Source organism: Taudactylus pleione, unplaced genomic scaffold, assembly GCF_031769625.1.
Source record: "Taudactylus pleione unplaced genomic scaffold, aTauple2 ptg000342l, whole genome shotgun sequence".
Lineage (NCBI taxonomy): Eukaryota > Metazoa > Chordata > Amphibia > Anura > Myobatrachidae > Taudactylus > Taudactylus pleione.
Genome location: NW_028284743.1, coordinates 6,920,157 through 6,941,109, shown reverse-complemented (window position 1 = coordinate 6,941,109; position 20,953 = coordinate 6,920,157). Strand labels below are relative to the sequence as shown.

The 20,953-nt window shown below is 44.9% G+C and overlaps 1 protein-coding gene across 1 annotated transcript in view; it reads right to left on the bottom strand.

Annotated features, from left to right (window-relative positions):
* The window catches only part of SH3RF2 (SH3 domain containing ring finger 2), a 280,359-nt gene that overhangs the window by 73,887 nt on the left and 185,519 nt on the right, over positions 1-20,953 (bottom strand). The window contains exons 3-4 of the mRNA XM_088443979.1: positions 10,396-10,665; positions 3,539-3,634 (exon numbers count right to left, since the gene is read on the bottom strand). Of these exons, the coding sequence (XP_088300105.1) occupies positions 3,539-3,634; positions 10,396-10,665 (366 nt within the window). The remainder of the gene's footprint in view (positions 1-3,538; positions 3,635-10,395; positions 10,666-20,953) is intronic.

Here is a 20,953-nt window from a genome sequence, read left to right as displayed (position 1 = left end):
CTGAATGGGTATAGGAAGTTCTATAGGTCCCACTTATAATGGCAATTGGCCACAATGATGTTATTATAAGCAGCAGCACTTTACCAGTTCCAGGTTGAAAAGGCTGTTTGGAAAATCCTCTGGCATCCAGCAGAGATGATAAAATGACAGGCTGAAGCACAATGATGAGGAGGCATCCACAGCTGCAGGGGTAATTCCACGGTGTAATGACTCCGGTTAGACAGTGTATACCAAATATTACAACAGAATCACGATGGTCCACAAGACAATGAGGTGGAGGGTCTCAACGCGTTTCGCTGAGCAATGGTCACTCAGCTTCATCAGGATGATGCTCATTGCTCATTGTGCTTCAGCCTGTCATTTTATCATCTCTGCTGGATGCCAGAGGATTTTCCAAACAGCCTTTTCAACCTGGAACTGGTAAAGTGCTGCTGCTTATAATAACATCATTGCGGCCAATTGCCATTATAAGTGGGACCTATAGAACTTCCTATACCCACTCAGCTCCCTGCTGCTCACATGGGAATACACCATTGATATTTGTGGGACTAATCAGAGACAGACCAGTATACCCATACTTTCAGTATTGGTCCCAGGTGGACTCACCACAATCTTTTTTATGTATATGTTGTGTCTTTTATGTTGTTTGTCTTTTTGATATTTTTTATGAATACTATGCCAACTGCATTCTTTTAAGTGCTAATTAGCGCAATAAATGTTCATCTGTTATTATTATATATATTTGAAACCATCCATCAAGCTTTATTTACCCATTTCACCATGTTTTTAAATTCAGCGCTGGTTTTTCTTCTTTTTATTCTTACTTCTATATAGGGATTGACAACCCCTTTAACCAGCAGCTCTCCTGATAGCGCGTCATGTTCTTCTGTTGTTTCCATTATCAACACTAAAATGGCCCTTTAACCATGTGGGAACACTAGTCTCTGATGATGAATAGCTGGTTACCTTAAATATGCAGTGGTCTGATAGGACCACCAGAATATTGCACAAACTCCACCGCCTCCTCACTGCCTCCCCGGCAGCTCCGGCGACGGGGACCGGTAAGTAATGCAGCTATTTCTGTAGCAGTGCTACCGCTGCTTTTCGGAACAGCTGTCCCTGCACTGAAGCAATGATGAATTGCTCCAGGGATAAGTATCCCCCGCAGCGAGGTGGATACTTAATCAGCGAGGCCCATACGACCCACAATGATGATTCGGCCCCTTGGTGAGCAGTTTGGTATCAGAAGTATGCACAGTTTAATTACAAAGTGTATAGACATGGTATATCAGTGCTTGGAGGACGAAAACCCTTGACATACATTTGTAAAATAAGGTTACATGCTGATGCAGACCAATGAATGCATACATAAGGTATGCATAAATGCAGATGTACGTGATTCAGCCACTTACGCCTGCCTGGGCGGAAAGGGGGCGGGGTGCATTCTAATGTAGGCCAAGTACAGCAAGGGCACATGCAGACCAGGAAAAACACACATGTAGGCAGGCAGTAGTGAAAGTAGATTGCTACAGGCAGGCACCTTGCCGTGTGTACATAAGCCCGGAGAGTCTGGAATACGCTTAGGGCACTGCTGTACTTCCAGGTACTGGCGGCCACGTCCTCTATGTGCGACATTATGCACTAAGAGGGCAGGGCTGACATAGGGCCTGATTCAGAGCTGGACGCAATTTGCGCTCGCTCGTCCGGAAAAAACATACGCCTACTCCTATCACTCAAATTATCAGACATTCGCTATTTTGTGAGCACATGAATTTCGGCCGCACTGACTGGTTCGCGCATGCGTATAACGATCCGTACGCATGCGCAGTTGGGCAAACATCGCTCGGAGCGAACCAGCGGCCGCTTACGAGCGGCTCTGAATCAGGCCCATAGGGTGTTGTTGAGTCCTGTTACGGCCCTGCATTCAAACTCCCACTACATACTAACCTACTCCTTGGCACTGGTCGGTCCACTTCTCCAGGTAGACATCCAGGGGGCTTGGCAAAAAAACAAACCGTACTCCCAATCCCACGGACACGCAAGCATGCTTCCCCGGGAATGACAGTTCCCACATGGTTCCCTGCACCTTAGCACTGAATGGTTAAGAGTCAGTCCTCTCTCAGACAATCAACAGGTGGTTTCTATGGTAGTTGCCGCTGATTGGCTACAACTCAGACTCTCTCATCCAATCAGTGCTAAGGTGCTGGAAACCACATGGGAACTGTAATTTTCAGAGGAAGCACTGGAGAAGGGGACCAACCATTGTCATGTAGGCGCTTCAGGTAAGTATGTAGTGTGAGTGCGCGTGTCTAATAAAGGGTTAACATTCGGTGTGTCTGGTCTTTTTTTAAATATAATTTTTTACAGTGGGGGTGCTGGTGCCAGTGGGCCCTTACTGTCCAAGCTTGCTGGGACCTGTAGTTCCACTGCAACAAACAATACTTTTAAATATTTTTTACACATTGCATAAACACTGCACTCGCCACCACCAGTGTGGCAGGGAATAGCTCCAGGCTTCACCCCAGCCCTAGGGTATCCTCGGGAGGGAAGAAATTTATTGGGGGGGTCCCCACTTTCTGAGGAAACCTAGAGCTGGGGTGTCCAGTTTGAGGCTGGTTAACGTGATGGCAGGGGGACCCCATGACGTGTCCCCTGCTATGGCATTACCCCCTGGCTGGTTCAGCTCGGTGCTGGTTACTGAAAATACAGAAAGAACCACTCGCCATTTTTCCCATGCCAGAATGGGTACAGAGGTCAGGGGCTGGTTATGCTTTTGGAGTGGGAACCCCACACAGGGTTCTTTTCTATTTTTTAACCATTTCTTTATAATGTAACTCACAGAAGCCTACACAGATCACACTGATTCTGCTGCGGGTTTTGTCCATGCTCTATCGTATTTCCAAACAGAATTGTATTCCTGACCATGTAAAGTGTCCGATGTTTGATCCGATGGTCTATAGCCGTTTATTTGCGTGTGAAATCGTGCAGATTTGCCTTTAGTACATTTCTGAGTTGCAATTTTGGGTGAAGCTCGCATGCAAGCCCTCCCAAGCACGATTCTTAGTAAATTTACCTAATGGTCTTTCCTGGTATAGTGGTAACCAGCTCTGACTAGCTAGCCCTGGGTTTGGTTATGATGCCTCAGTCAGTACACTGTGTATGAGGTGGGCTCTTTCGCATTTAAAAAACAGGACCTTACCCAGTCTCTGCAAGCTAAGCGCTATACTTGTCTGCTCTCCTAAAAGTTCTGGGAGACTCTTGAACTTTGGGAGGTAGACAACCCTCCTGGATCCTGCCAACTTCTCTCATAAAGTAGGCAGGAGCATGATGACACCAATATTTAATAAAAAAAATAAAAAAAAATCTGCAGCTATCAAACACACAGGCCTTCAGTGGATACAAGAATGATGGGAATACTTCAAGATGAAAAACCAATGCTGGGCACTGATGATGGGGGAAGATAGTTTGGACGTGAAAGTATATCACAATACATCTTACATCGTAGAACGCCAGAGATGGTACTGTATGTCCTTCATACCTCTACAAAGAGTATGGGGAAAATTCCCACTTGTTCACCCAGCTTGCCTTCTGCCCAGTTGTCATCCACTCTCCGTATTACATGGATAATATCATCCTGTAACAACAACAACATATTTGGAGCTGTGGGTGATGAAAATGATTATACATTGTATAAAGTACATGTTTATATAGTGTGATGGAATATAGCTAGCATATGTTCCAAGACATCATTTACTTGTGTATGAAAAAAAAAATATCATGACACATCCATTTTGAGTGATTACCTAGCAACATGTAATACATCTGTACTGCTTACATAGGGATAATCTCTTGTAAATGACACTATTACAATTGGTGAGCAGTCATATAATCACTATAAACGGGCAGGTAGTGAAGTTGCTTTATACTGTATATGATTAGGGTTGATGTGGTGTCATATCTGCTTTTGCATGTAGCATTAAAGAAAATGTAGGTTTAATGATCAACACTGTTTCTCTACAACAAAAGAAGCACTTAGGCTGTAAAAAGAGATTTAGCCATTAGGTCAACATTAACAGCAAAGGGGGGGGGGGGTGTAAAGGGCAGGGATTAGGGTTAAGGGGACAGAACTCACGGGAACAGCCGTCGGGAGCATTGTCGGCATTCTAACATGTCCACATTTCATCAGTATCTACATGCTAAATGCCGACATTATGGGCCATTTCGACATATCACACCACATCCTGCAAAAACACTGCAGGCATGACAGGGGAAGAGTGATTCCCTTTAAAGGTAATACGTAACTTAATTTTTCTCTCAATTGGCATGGAGGTGCCACCACCCATAGGAACACTATTACAATTGCTGTTGTGCAAGCAGGAATATACCAACCCTCTTCTAGCCGCTCAGCCTAGAAGTAAAGTCTCACACATTCTGCAGCATACAAGTTACACTGAAACGTTCTGACTCTTCCTGAATGTTTGGGAGATTCCTGAATATACATTTTTCACTGTTGAAGTGAAACAAAAAGCCAGAGCAATATAGAAAACATTGAAATAGCCACGTTCACATAAAATACACAGAAACAAGCCAGATCCACATAAAATACATATTGAAATCCAAAACCACATAAAATACATTGAGAATGCCAGTGCCCATTATGCTGTGCCCCCTGGAGTTGGGCCCCATATGCAGTGCCCTCGTGTAGTTGTGACCATTAAGCAATGCCCCCAGTAGTTGTGGCCATTATGCAATGCCCCTGTAGCTGTGCCCATTAAGCAATGCCCCCATTAGTTGTGGCCCTTATGCAATGCACCCTGTAGCTGTGCCCATTAAGCAATTGCCCCAGTAGTTGTGGCCCTCAAGCAATGCCCCTGTAGCTGTGCCCATTATGCAATGCCTTCTGTAGTTGTGCCCCTTCTGCAATGACCCCTGTAGCTGTGCCCATTAAGCAATGACCCCATTAGTTGTGGCCCTTATGCAATGTTGCCTTGGAGCTGTGCCCATTATGTAATGCCCCCCAGTAGTTGTGCCCCTTCTGCAATGCCCCCTGCAGCTGTGCCCATTAAGCAATGCCTCCAGCAGTTGTGCCCCTTCTGCATTGTCACTTGTAGCTGTGCCCCCTAAGGAAGTGCCCCAGCACTAGCTCACCCTCCCCGCCCACACCCCTATGAAGAAACTTACCTTCATGCTGGCACCGTTCCACGCCGTTAGGGCTCCAGAGTCCCTCCGTCGCTGCTGCTGCTTCCTGCTGGATCTAACTGGATCCAGCAGACACGCGGGCTCCTCACGTGACATCACCCGTGCACTTCATTACTGGGATCGCTGGCCTCTGAAGCGATTAGAGGCTTCTTTGGTCTCTTATGGCTTCAGAGACCAGTATTCTCAGTAATAATGGGGGTCTGCCGAGCGGCAAGCCTGGGAGCTGCATTAGAAGCTCAAAAGAGCCTCATGCAGCTCGAAAGCAGCGGGTTGGCTACCCCTGCACTATAGCATCTCCCCGAGAAACTGGGTAGAAATTTGGCACAGCAGTTTAAAGCATATATACACCATAAATGCAATATATACACCATAAAACTTAATAAAATAATGCAAATTGAACACATACATTATTGGCCTGATTCAGACCCACTCGCGAGCGGCTGTCCGCTCGCAAGTGGGTCGATGTTATGGACTGAGCATGCGCACGACGGAGGGAGCTCCGTCGTGCGCATGCGCCAGACGCGACGAGCGAAGGAAAGTCCTTCGCTCGTTGTGTCCGATCAAAGGGGGCGTGCTGTCAATGTTGGCGTGCCAGGGGCGTGCCTCCCTGACGGGGGCGTTCCCACGGGAACGCCTCCCGTCAAAAGCCGGCCCACTGACATCACTAGTGATGTCAGTGGGAGTGATTTTGGCTCTGATAGAGCCAAAATCACTCCGGAGCTTGCGGTTGAAAACCTCAACCGCAGGCTCCGGCTCGCAAATTCGATGGTCGCGATGGTCTCGACCATCGCGACCATCACAATGCACGCTCGTATAGCCTGTGGGTGGTGACCCACAGCTATACGAGCGTCCAGGAGGACGCTCCATGAAAATGGAGCCCGGCCCTCATTCAGAGCGTGCGCTCTGCTCAGAGCGTACGGCTCTGAATGAGGGCCTATGTTCCATAGTAAACAGATTTCAGATAATAGTACTATACTCCTAAAAATGTATCAATAATTGCCTCCTTTTCCCACATTACTTCCGGGGGATGTGGAGGAGAGGTGGGAATGTTTCAGGGGGGCTGGTGCAGAGACACTGACTGGACCTGCAATGTGGAGAAAAGGTCATCTTGCCCGGTTTCGGTTTATGGAAGTCGGGAAGAGCCTAGGTATGTCTGAGGAAGCTCGCCTAGGTCTCTGATTACTTATTTCCTTATATGTAAAATGAATTACTCCTACCTATGAATGTTACTTTTGGAAATGGAGCAATTTGCAGGTTTTGACAGTGGTTTTGCAGGTTCCATAACAGACATTACATTAGCCAAGATAAATTTAAATACCCATTTTGCCATTACAGCAGCATATAAGTCTTCTTGGGTTGGATGATAGTAAATGATCCAGTGGTTATATTGCTTATAGTCCATCATCCAGTGGTTATATTGCTTAATATACCCCTCCTATCAGTTTAGAGGTGGGATTCTAGTATAAAGAGAACATTTTTTTTTTATCTTATATATACTTTATCCTTTTCATTGGGACTAGGTTTCTAATGGTTGAATGAATAAAAAGCAAATGAAAGCAAACTGCAATGCAGAGCACAGTACCCTGAGCCATGTGCAGTACGGCCTGTAAGGCTTGCCTTGCTATCACTTGCTTGCAGAGTGTGCCGGCATAGTATGCTCATTATTGATTACATTACAAGAAATTTCCTAAGAAATAACTAATTGATTGCTCAATTGAATTTATGCCAGCAGCTAAACGCCCTACACAAGTCTCAGGCTATGGAGACTTATACTGAGGAAAAGTTTAAACAAAGGTTTTATCAGAACTTTCCAGTAGGAGGAGGATTATTTTATTACACATCTGTACTGACAACAGAGACACAACAGCAATGCAATAACAAGTACACACTCCCTCTTATTCTGCCCTCTTTCATCAGATTACAGATGCCATCGTGTAGGTCTCTATTTACTGCAAAAATGTTATGTTAAATTGGAAATCAAAGTAGAATTGTAAAAAAATTACAGATGGTATGCCAAATATGGAGGTGAAACCCTCCAAGGCCACATGCTCACTGATGTTTTACATGATTAATGCTAAACTCCCTCCCTTTCCTACAAATGCATGCCGCCTCTCTTGCCTACTGATTACTTCCTCCCACTCCAGCCTACAAGATCTCGCCCGTGCTGCTCCCTTTCTCTGGAACTCTCTCCCTCTCCCTATCAGACCCTCCACCTCTCTACAAATCTTACAACGGGCTCTCAAGACTCTCTACTTCATCAAAGCCTTCCAGCTCTCATCCTAACCTGCTGCTTACATGCTTCTTCCTCACTGTCTACCCTATCTGTATCACCACTGTCTGTCTCCCACCCCTATAGAATGTAAGCTCTCATGAGCAGGGCCCTCTTCCCACATGTGCTTCTCCTTCCCTCACTCATACGATCATCTACTCCAAACTCCACACAAGGGCACATAACACTTGGTTGCTGAGGCCCTGCTGCTTTTTTGAGTTTTATAATCGCTATTGCAGCAATGTGTATAAACTATGTCCTTTAACTGCATTGTTTTGTACTGTAAGTCGCTGTTTTCATATTTGCTCATTTGTTTTTGTACTTTGTGAGGCTCTGCGGAACCCTTGTGGCGCCATATAAATAAAGGTTATTCATAATAATAATAATAATAATAATAATAATAATAATAATAATAAATACAGGTGGTGTGTGGAGAGAGAAATGCAAATTACATAGGACTTAGGGGGAAATGTTGTAGAGAAGTTACCCATAGCAACCTTTTACTGTAGCAGCATTTATCAAGTACTGTATATTCTGTTAAATGATAGGTAGAAGTCGATTGGCTGCTAATGCTCTCACCATCATCTACAGATATATCGCTTAGGTGTGTACCCACCTTTAGTCTTCCAACGCAGATTTCCTGGCCCGGCTGTGCAGTCCCGGCGTTCATTCTGAGTAAGCTGATACTTACTTTGATGGCCGATGGCTGCGACCATCGCGATAAAAGGTGATCTGATGCTGCATCTTCGGGCGCAGCACGCAGATCTGAGATGCCAGCAGAAGGCGACTTTTTTCTTCAGACGCCTCCTGCTGCATTAGATATATTAGAATCTCTGCTGTGTCCAAAGATGCAGCAGCAATGCCTATAGTGTACAACTCTGAATCTAGCCCAATGCTATAAGAGACAGCGATAGCGCTATCGGCAATTAGCTGAAGTACTACTTGACTGAAGTAACGCATTTGCTGCATGTCTGTGCAGTACAGTCTCAGACACATACACATGTACATATACACATGGGCAAGATGGGGCAAGGATTGTGGCGGCCATCTTGGTAAAGGTGGCTTCTAAGCTTCAATGCTGGAGCAGGACAAAGCGCTGGGGCGCACTCCTCTGTAACATTATATAGCTGCAAAATAGACATATTCCCTATTCTATTAGGTTAACACCATGTAGCAGACTGTACATCACACTTGCATTTTCAAGAACCTCAAAAGCTCTGGGTATCACAGCCTGTAGAGATCTCATGTGGGCGGAGGTCGTCATATATAGCTAGATAGAGTAACATTTCTGCACAAGTGCTATGGCCATAATTATAGGGTAACATGTAATCATTAAATGGAGAAAGCACCACTATGGAAGATTAGTCTGGTGAAACTTAAATATTCCAGGGATAACAGTTCTGGATCAATAGACTCTTGTGTGCGCTACTGTAATGTTTAACTATTTCAAAGTTACAAATTCCTTTGACAGCAAAAATACAAACCACTATTTAATGACCCTGTTGATATACAAATGTTGAAACATACTTTATCAGGGGGCTGGGTTTAAAAAAAAGGAAGTCAGTGTTAAAGATCTCCATGACTTCTTAAGATACATTTAGAACCAGAACGTAAGCGATGAAAAATCACAAAAATATGTGTAGTAATAAATAAGAATAAATACATATTTGTAAATGTAAAGATGAATGAAATCCTATGATATATATAAAAGTCATAATAAATGAATGGCCCCTAGTTAGTGATGCGAGGATAACAAGTGCACCAAACTGCGCATGGGTGCCATCACTGGTGGTACAGCTCTCAGGCAGTGCACGGACTACAGAACACGGAATGAGCTATGCAACAAAAAGTCAGGTGAGTGCGGTCATTAATGTATGCAAATAAATAAGCTAAAATGAATGGGAAGAGTAGTATTTCTTTCTGATTTGCCTTTGACCGGATTGTTGCCGAGTAACCACAATGCTTGCAATTTAAAACACTGTATGCACATAAATAAGAACAGTGACAGACAGATTCAAACACAGATAGAGCTCATAATTTGTGTATCAGACAGCTAATCTTCTAAAATCATTGTTAAACGCCTTGCAGCCACTTTCTAGCAATACTAATTAGCACGAGTGTGGGGAACATAAAGGAGCCATCTTAAGCTGGGTACACACTGATAGATATATATTGCTCATTCCATTGAACGGGCGATATATTTATAGTTCACAACATCGTTCACAGACACATCCGATCTGTTGGAATGGAATGGCCGACCCACCAACTGCCCGTACACATTCTGGAAGAGGACCAGGCTGTGGTTGACAGCACAACTGTCAAGCGGGCACATCGGGCAAACGATTGGTAAGTGTGTATACACTTGACAATAGTTAGATAGGTTGGCAGGTCGACCTAGTGAGTACTCAGCTTTACAATGGAGAATATTCATCATATCTGCGAGACAGATAAAGTGGAGAAAGATAAAGTACCAACCAATCAGCTCCTGTCATGTTACAGGCTGTGGTTGGTTGGTACTTTATCTCTCTCCAAGCTTTGATAAATCTCCCCCCAGTACTCTATGGTAAAGATTTATCAAGCAGTCAAAAGTCAGAAATGGCCTTGAATTGTTTTTCAAACTCTAAACATCCTAAGTGGAAAATCTGATTTATATACTGTAATAGAAAAAATACATATTTGTTGTTAAATAAAACTGAATGTTGTACACTGGCTTTCCAGGTATTACTTCACTCTAACATTCATTAGAATGCAAATCCCATCAGCCTTGGCTAGCCTACCAGCTGTAGGGTCAAGGTTAGACATCCTCATCTTCCAGCAATCTGTCCATTTATGATTAATTTTATGCTGCATGTGATCAAATATTATACAACTATAATACCGATGTGGAACATGAATTCCCATGTGTGCCATGTTAGATATTACTGTACCTTGGTAAATTTCAAGCAATCCCTTTTTTTCACTTTGTCTTTTTCTTTCAGTTCAAAGTTATATAGGGCTTTGCAAAGTGCCGGAGGTTGGTCTATCTTCCTTAGAATTTTTACCGAACTTGCTGGAAATACACCGTTCCCCCCATTCACTTCTCCGTAATACCAGTTCTCATCCAGTTGCCTGCGTAGGACAATGATGTCACCTTTATTGAAGGACAGATCACTGGGTGCTTGTCCTCTGTAGCTCAACAATGCTTTAGCACATGGCACCTATAAGAGGAAAAACAAGATGGATATACAGTATAACACATGACCACAAAAACTAGGTGATTTTTATTTTTACATGAGAATAGAAATAGTGAAAAGTGATAAGGTGCCAGCCAATCAGCTCCTAACTGCCATCTCACATGCTGTGTTTGTAAAATGACAGTTAAGGTGCCAGCCAATCAGATCCTATCACTTTACACTCTGTCTCCTAACACTGCTTAGTAAATAGAACCCTAAACAACATAGCTGCTGTGCCTCCCAGAGTTCACTAGTGCAATGCGGACCTCTTTCTTAGAACAATGATACTGTGCCAATATTGCAGTCACCCACTTGTGCACTCTCCTCATTTCCACAACAATCTGAATATCTGGAAGGCAGTAGAACTGACAAACAACTGCTACTACTAGGCAGAGGGAAGCACAGCACAGTGACACAGAACACCATACACAGTTAACAAGTGTTCTTTATTTTCTGTTAGAGCTGTTCAAGATATGTCCTAGGACAGTGTTGGCTAACCTTGACACTCCAGCTGTTATGGAACTACATAACCCAGCATGCACTGCTACAGTTTTGCTATTAGGGCATGCTAAAACTGTGGCAGGGCATGCTGGGATATATAGTTCCACAACAGCTGGAGTGTCAAGGTTAGCCAACACTGTCCTAGGATATACCCTATTTACCTAATTGATCACTAAAATTCATCCTAATCTGCATGTTAGATGCAATTCTTACCATCTATACTTATAATTCACTTAATAGCTATTAGATATTGAATTTGCAAAGCAAGGAAGCGTGATATTACCAAATTCTGTAGAAATTACATGATTGGGATTATTATGGGGCTTAAAGTTCCATCAGGGCAGTATAAGAAGAACATAGTAAGTATAGTAAGCAAGTAACCTGGGTGGATGCATCGGCTCATGAGAAATGCCCCTGGGAAATATCTGAAAATGTTGCCAACCATGCATCACAGAAAAGTGTATTTAATGAGCAAATACAATCTGAATTATCATTAACAACCACCAATCAAAGCTTTGGATAGATGTTATTTGCACTTAAAAAGAAAATATAATAAGATACAAACAAAATGAGTGTGTGACACACACACTAAGTAAAGCTTGTGACATACCACATCACCAGGTGCTTCCAGTAGGTGAAGGCTAGAGGGGAAATTTCCCCAGGCCCCCGACTCAAAATTTTATATATATTCCAAACGTACCCAAACAGAGAGCTGTTTGGCCTTGGCTGCCAGTACCTAATGCTACCCTGCAGTTTTTTAGGGATGCGGCCGGGTTGTCTAGCTTTGAGACCTACTTTGACGTCAAATGGTGTGCGTCTCCTTGGTCTGCATTTTAATATGCCAACTTGTTGTTGTTGGAATTGTGATAATTTAGGTGCTGTTCATGCAATTAATAATCAATGGGTTCTTCTAATCAGGCTTTGTGGCTGTTGAGACTTATGGATTTGTTGTCTGGAAGCAAATGTTCATTTCTGGGCTAAGCATTTGCTTTGTCTTGATTTTACTTTGCTAGTTTCAGTATGCTGTTCCTGCGGCCGGCTTACTGTACCTTGCCCGTCATCTGCAAGGCAGATTATCTGGCAGGCATAAAGGGCCTTGCGTGGAAGTCACTGGCCCCGGCCACTTTGAGGACAGTGGCCTGTCGTAAATGGGATGCTTTCTTCAATAGGAGTAATGGGGAGGGTACAGTAAGTCTGTTCAGAACATGTTATCTTTTGTGTGGGAACAGTATCAGAGGGGTCGCTCAAAGGCTTTCATTTCTGCAGCGCTGGCCGAGATTTCCTTCTTTTGTAGGATATAAAGAATTAAACATTCAGCGCTAAACCTCTTTGTATATATGGTTTGCAACCATAGAATGATGGGATGATAACATCAGATTGAGGGCGAAGCAGGCTGAGATAGTGATCGCTCTCGACCAGCGGTTCCCCTCATTAAGCCAAAGTGCAGGATACAGTCTGTTAGCCATTACAACCCCAGTCTAGAGCCCCTGCACCCTAGTCAGAGTGGTCTCCTTCTACTTGACCAGAAGACATCTAAAGCCGGTATACAATCAGGAAGCCGACTGCCTAAATACCGGCAGCCGGCTTCCCGACTGTCATATCCCGGCAAGGGTGAAATGCCGGGCGTCTAGATGTAGACGCCCGCATTTCCCCAACGCCGGGAGACCGGCGCCCGGCATCCCGATCATAGTGATGCTGGGCGCCGCGAGCAGACAGCCGCGGGGGGGAGGGTTAGGTTTAGGGCTCCTGGGGGGGACTTAGAGTTAGGCACCCCCCCAGGGGACTTAGGTTTAGGCAGCGGGGAAGGGGGCGGTTAGGCACTTAGAGGGGGGGTTAGGGTTAGGCACTTGGGGGGGAAGTTAGGGTTAGGCACCCCTAAGGAGGGTTAGGGTTAGGGGGGTTAGGTTAGTAGATACTCACCTATCCACGATCGGGATTTCCAGCGCTGTCGGGCTTCCGCTGCTTCGAACTCTGCTCATGTCGGGCTGCCGCTGACGGGAATCGAACCCATTCCCTCCAGCCACCATCAGCAACACACCAGGACAAGCCACCACCTATATTAGACTTGCTAAATAAGAACATCCTTATTGCATGCTGTGTAAGAGACAGCGGGACACCGCTATTCTCTCCCCCCCCCCCAACGCTCCATCACTGACATTGACATTATCATTAAGCTCCATACCGAAGGGTCTCAGGGGGTCATTCAGACCCGGACGTTAGCGCCAATGCGCTCGGACCGGGTCGATGGCCCCCCACAGAGCATGCGCACAATGGCGCCGGCGTACGCATGCGTGAGACCCGCTACAACCGACAGCGCCGGTCGTAGCGGGTCTTGATCCAAAGGGGGCGAGCTGTCGATGTTGATTGACAGCTTGCCCCGTTTGGAAGGCGGGCCGGGGGGGGGGGGTGGCAGCCCAAACAGAGGCGTTCTACCGTTTGGGGGCGGCCCCACTGACATCACTAGTGATGTCAGTGGAGAGCTTCCGGCTCAGACAGAGCCAGAAGCTCTCCGGGGCTTACGACAAGGGAGACCCTACCCTAGGGTCTCGTCGTAAGCCCCGATGGTCGCGATGGTCTCTGACCATTGCGACCATCACCGGAGAGGTCGTTAGAGCTGTGGGTGTTAACCCACAGCCTAACGACCACAACATAGGCGGGCGGTAAGGATGCAAGTGGCCGCCCAGTTTCTGAGCGACCGCTTGCATCCTCCGACCGCCTCTGAATGAGGCCCTCAGTGCAGTTGACTTAGTGTGAGAATTCAGTGGCCATTGGTATATAACCTGACAGTGCACATTAGCACTTACTGTTCCAATTTTTGAACATGTTTAAACTGTTCATATGTTGTTGTTTAAGTTTTTGTCTGCAACTACATTGTACGATTTTTTTAAGCACTGATTAAGTAAAAGTTAATTTGTACTTACTATCGCAGTCTGTTGTTATCATCCCATCATTGTATGGTTGCAAACCATATATACAAAAAGGTTTAGCGCTGACTGTTCAATTCTTTATATGCATGTTTAAAGGGAGGACACCCTTCTATTCAGCAGCTCACTGAAACAATAGATCGCCCAGTGCGCTGTGTTTATCCATTTTTCTATTCTTTTGTAGGATACCTTGTTTGCCTGATCCTACTAAATCGACTGGGTTAAGGAGGTCCCTTTCTGTGCAGATTCATGCAAGCCTATTGATTTGCAGTTGTTGTGGGCGTTTTGGCTTCGGTTACTTTGTTTCTTATTTGCTTTTTTTCCTGTACTTTTCGGGTTAGGGAATGAGTTACGTCCAGTAAAGAATTTGTTTCTTCTGGTTTGCTTATGATTGATGTTTTGGTTAGGGATTCTCCTGTGTTTTGTAAGTAGCAGAAATACAAGACTTTCCAGCTGGGCAAAGGGCATGATGATGTTTCGGTTTGCCTGGTCTAGCTTCCCACTTCTTACTGTACGTTAGTTTCCTTCCCTCTAGGGTTAAGCAGTGCTTAGTGCATGCTGACTTGCCCTGATTTCTAATGCTGGGTACACACTGACAGATACAAAATATGTGCTGCACATCGGCCAGTGTGTACCCGCGATAGGTCGGTGAACGTTGTCGTTCACAGACATATCGCATTGGCTGTGCTGCACAGCCGATAGACAGATATGTCTGCAGACATATCTGTCCATCGGCAGGTGTGTATGGGCGGTCAGCCGACCGCCCGTAGACACACAGCGGCAGCCGCGAGGAGGGGGACGGGACACACCACCGGCCGCCGGGTCCCGCATCCCGGCCGCCGGGACCCAAGGGCACAAGCAGTGTGTATGAACGACCATCATCTGCAGATATATCTGTCAGGTGTGTACCCACCTTAAGTTTCAGTTTGCAACAGTTTTTAGATGTTGCTTAGGGGCATTAGTTTCAGACAGTAAAAGCTACGGCATGCATTCTTTTAGAATAGGGGCTGCAACCTGGGAGGCGGCTTCTGAGGCCTCTTCATTCCAAGCTCTTGTGAGGTATAGATCTTCCGCTTATAGGTTTTATGTGCAATGTGATAAGTTGTAGCTTGCTAGCCTTGCACCCAAAAATATTAATTACCCACTAGTTATTGAATGGCTAACATTCAATAATTGGGATTTTTAATTTCTCCTCCTGGGGACCGCAATTTGACCTACTCTGAGCTCACTGGAGTTTTTTTTTAGTTTTCTTCTTCATTTGGGTTATTTGTTTTCTCCCTGTCCCTGGCTAGGCTAGACTATGGGCCTGATTCAGAGCCGGAAGCAATTAGCGCTCGCTCGTCCTGAAAATAGGGATGGCTATTCAAATGAACCGTTCGCTCTTTGCGGTCTGTTCTCGCCTCTAGGTCTGAACGAGCGAACAAAACTTGTGGTCGTTTTTTGAAAAAATACGCCCCCTGGCCGCTCTCATCCTACGTCATGTCCGCTATTTATTAGATTAATCGAGTACATCGACCAGCTTATGAACTGCTCGCTATTCTTGTGGTTGGTTTTTGCTACCACAATCTTGCGAGCATTTCTGGCTATAAAATAACCCAGTGACGTGGTCAATGACGCTGCTGTATTAATTATGCACACCCTTAAAACGCCCGTTTTGACCTTTAAGCACGCCTGCGTTCGGATCTCCACTCCCCGTTTTCAAGCACCTTCCCCTGTTACCACCCACATACGCCTCATTCTGTCACTCAAAATAGCAGGCATTCGCTATTTAGCGAACAAACGATTTTCGGCCGCACTGACTGGTTCGAGCATGTGTATTACGATCCGTACGCATGCGCAGTTGGGCAAACATCGCTCGGAGCGAACGAGCGGCCGCTTACGAGCGGCTCTGAATCAGGCCCTATGCCTTTAACAGTGTCTTAATTGTCATGTTCATTATGCTTGGTTTTGATATGGTGACTCACTATTAGGGTTTTGTTCAGTTCACAGCTGAAGTAGTTCAGGTTGGACAGGTTTAGTTTAGTTTGTCGGTCACTCGTATATCTATTGGGCTGAAAGACCTGGATTGGTTCAGCGAGTTGAGCTTTTGCTGGGTGGGTGCAAAGTGCACTGCATAGGGGTTTGAGGCTCTTTTGGATTTGCTAGTATCGACTGCATTACTCTGGGATGCTCCTGATTGGTTGGTTCTTCATGTTGGGGCTAATAATATTGATCAATTTAAGGGTCTGGAGTTGAAAGGGGTTTTGGCTGAGATCAGGACTAGGTTTTCAGGTGTGCCTATGGTCTGGTCAGAGGTGGTTCCTTGTTTGGTGTGGTGAGGGTTTAGGAATCACAAGGCTTTGGACAGAGCTAGGATTAAGATTACAGTTGCTGTTTCCCGTTTTTGTTTTGTCTTTCGGGGCACAATGGTGCAGCACAGATTTTTAGGTCAGGATTTCGCTAGTTTTTTTTAGGGCTAATGGGATTTTTCGGATTTTGGTTAGGTGGTGGTTCTGGTGGAAAATGGCTGTGGCGGGAAAGCGCTGCATCTCAGTGGCCATATGTGGTGCAAGAAGGTATTGTGGGGCACTTACCCCTTATATATGGCAAGTTTGTCCTGCCTTGTGTGAGGAGACCTTGGCACTTCTAGTGTTGAGGAGAGCAGACTGTGCCAAAGTGAGGGGAGCCTTCTGCAATGTAAGTGTCAATAAGGGGGACGTCTTAGTCTCAAGTGTTTGCAATTCTCTACACAATTACTAATGGTATCACAACAAATGATATTGCACACATTGGTTCATATGTGCGCAGACTTTCAGGCATGCGCGGTAGCAAAACATTGCTCAATTGTGTAAATATATGCACTGCACCTATCTCTGCATCGGGCCCACTGTAGGATTCTTCTAGAGATGGACATAGATATTCGATGGCTTACCATCATCAATGTTTTATTTTATTTTTGTAATGGTAGCTCTTTCACCAGCTTCCGATGGCAGCAGCCATTAAATGGAGTGGAAGCAACTGCCATCCGATGTTACAATACAGCTGAATTCAGCAGTTTAACATTGAGAACAGCCATGGGTAACTATTGCCCAAACATATTTTTTTTTGCACATGCGCAAACCATTGCGATGTTTTTTTTCATCTAATTCTTGTGACATAATGGTTAGTTACCATCATATTGAAAGTTTAGATAGTGGAAGCCCAGACATCATTTTATGGTGGGCTTACCATGAACATCCCTGTATTCTTCTGTGTCTATCTTTCCCTCGCTGACAGCATGTCGCACATGGGGTGCACAGCACCTCTCATACACACCATCCCACATGTGACATCATACTATCAGAGGAGGAGAATTGGTCAGGCACAGACAGTACAAATGGAGAACGGATCAGGACATCCACGGCATACAGTAAGGAGCCTGATCTCGGGGGTGGGTGGGAGAACAGCCACCAGGAAGCAAACTGGCTCTAAACCTTGATGATCCTAATCCATAGGATGGGTTTGCAGTTACCTAGAAAGTGCGTGTCTGGATTATCACATTCTGATAAATAAATCTGAGGACACTTACATTGTCATAGGTATCAATTCATGTGAACTGATTTCTGGGTAATGCAATTTACCTAGTTTGTACACTTATACACATGGCTCATTAGCTGAATCATAAAATCCACTGCAGGAAGCATTGACTATGTACACCTAGGTGTGACTGAGTATTGCATTAAAACTCCTGTTTAGATCTGGATTATTACTCAAATGGAAGACTTTCTGATGCCCTTACTGTAACTCTCCATTCTAATTGGTCTATTTTGTCCCTGATTGGCTTCACTGCTCTTCATAATTAATTTGGTTACAATATGAATACTATTTAAATACTCTGCTGTCATCACTTGTCCTAAGCTCAGAGTCCTTACATATCCAGTAGAATTACATTTTAAACCCAGTTAAGCACCATGGAAATCCTTTAACACAGCATCACCCTCCTGTCTTTCAGCTTTAGCTTACAACTGCAACACCAGAATTACTTACTATGCTCGCTGTGATAGTCACCTTTTCCCATCCACATCTCTCACTGTTTGTGCACGTCTGTCTGTAGCACTTAAGGTTCTATTTTCCATGTCAGTGACTGCGTCTGCATATTGGTGGGAAGATGAATTAGCTGTAGTCTAAATTATTCATCATGATCCTTTGGGTGTGGTCATTTGTGTATTCTAAGGTATATGAGGGCTGTTCTAACTACCCCTTTGTAAAGAAAACTTCATTGGAAACCAATTACGTGAACTGTATATATTAACATATTATATACCATCCTAATCGCAGCATAATTAGCTGTGCTAGACAATGAAAGTCTGATTGCTGGCTGTGAGCAAAAAACACATATTTGGGTGAAGCTGTGAAGATCAAGGGTTAATGTTTAACTCTTTCACTGTACCCGCTTACCAACAAGCAGCCTTTAAACCAAATTGGCACTTTCAGGACCCCTCGCTGGTAAGAGATCACTTAAGCTGCCCATCAACTAGGTGATTAAACCTAGCGATGGAGCAATAACGACGGTCGTTATCGCTCCATCGCTTGGTAATCGCACGCAAATCAGGCAGCAAAAGGTTAAAAACGACCAGCGATGCGCGCGCCCGCTGGTCGTTTTTAACATCAATCATCGCCCGAACATGACGGTCAACCCGACGACCGCCTTCAGGTTGCCGTGTTCGGGGATGATTGATCTGCATGCACTGAACGTCTGAACATTCAGTGTATGCAGTATACCCCGCGGGAGACGACGGCATCGTAATCGTGCCGTCGTCCCCCGCATCATTAAGTGGATGGGCAGCATTAGGCAAACAGTTGGAAAAAAACAAAACCGGATTAATTGCAGAAAATACACACCCAAGATTACAAATCTTTCAGGCAATAAGTACCAGGGTGCCTTTGTGGCTTTGACACAAAACTAATAAAAAAGGAGCACATAAAATCATTGTGCTGGAGCCAGATGCTGAGACACACCGTACACCCCTCTACAGCAAAGTCAGGACCAAGGGCCTGATTCAGAGATGTACGCTAACCCGATGGTTAGAGGACTATGCATGTGCGAGCCTGCATGCAGTGTGTTCCTGATTGACAGGCTGCGGCATTTGGGAGGTGGAGCGGGGACATTCCCTGGCAGCATTCCCGGAAACGGAGGGACGAGGCCAGGGTCTGCGTGGGTGCACGCAGACTTCCTGGCCTCGCAAGCTTCCAGGACCTGGCCAGGCTGCGGGAAGCTTTAGCTCCAGCAGCCTGGTCAATGGAACACGGACCACAATCGCGAGTTTCGATGGTGACTGATGGTGAACCCAGGCTGCGACCTGTATGTGCCACCTCCTTCTGCATTTGCAATTTGCATTTTAAATGGATGGAATTGCACAGCTGCTTGTGTGCGGCTGTGCAATTCCATCCATCTCTGAGTCAGGCCCCAGGTCCAGTGTCATTACACTTCTGGCAATTTTACAAAGACAATAGAGGCTTAAAAACTGAACGTACTAGGAACATTCCACAAAGAAACCAATGGGAGCCATACCTCCAGTCAATACTGACCCAAGCAGAAGACTACTGTCGATGGGGCAATAACACCTCTTATCCCCCAGTCCAGTTATCACAGTGGTGTGGCTTCAGCAGTGCTGGTTCTTAGATCACCATAACTCACTGGATTAGAACCAATTTATCATAGGGTCTGTAACCAAGCTTACACGTAACTCACACATAGCAGTAGACAGCCTGCAGTGTTTGGCTCTAGACAGTCTAGATTAGTGGGCACATAATGTTTTACATCTACTGTAGTTCAGCTAGACTAAAGACCATGATGACCTTAGTATCTAAGCGTGTTAAACCATGCCCCAATTTATCCCCATTAGTCTTTTCAGGTTAATTAATGCTCTGGACAAAATAGCATTTCCTGTACAACATGGCCCCCCAATAACTCCCAGGGATAGTACCCTCTTTAGGTGACATATTTGAGAACATTGTAATCACATCTTTTAACACACATAGGGGTCTTGAAGGCAGAGTAGTGTATACATTTGTAGAGCATTTCTTGCGTGTTTTTACACTGCACATGATCCAGAGCTAGCTGTACGCAAGTACAAATGAAACAGAATGATGAAAATTTCAGTCGTATCTCCACTTGTGTCTCAGTGAGTGTAACTGGCATGTACCGGAGCGTTCTTACACAGGCAAACTCCTGAGTATGCACGCTTCCGATCGACAGATCTTTTGCACTAAGTATAGGCTACTGCAAGCCCTGACAAGTATTAAACTAAGCATACAGATGTAATAATACATGTGAATATATACAATTAGTTCTGTGGACAAGTGGGAGCACCCGGTTCCATATACAATAACTTTAGAGATGAGCGATTCAGTTTTGACTCTGTTCTTTTCGCCAACTTATTGCAAGCTGGGATCTGATGGATTGATTATCCAAAACACGTGAGAGCCAGATAGCCAATAATGGTGACATTTTTAGATCCAAAATTAAGGGAATCAAAACTGAACCACTTGTCTCTATTAGCTATACAGTCTACATATCAAAATATGCGGGCTTAACATGTACATTCAAGCAGCAATAGCAATAAAATCAAAGGCATCAGTCAAACTGCATATAATTAACATACATTTCTGGAATTCTGCAACCGGAAGTGAAGTCTGCGAAATACAACCGGAAAGGTTTGTTAATGGCGGGATGTTGTCCGGAATTCGCGGACTGGGTCTGACCACGTGGAACGCAACAGGATGAGACGTCTGGAACACAGATGTCACTTCCAGGAAATGAATTAAGTTAAACAATTAGGATTAGGGGTATATAAACACCACTGTTTGGGAGGCATGTTATGCACTCC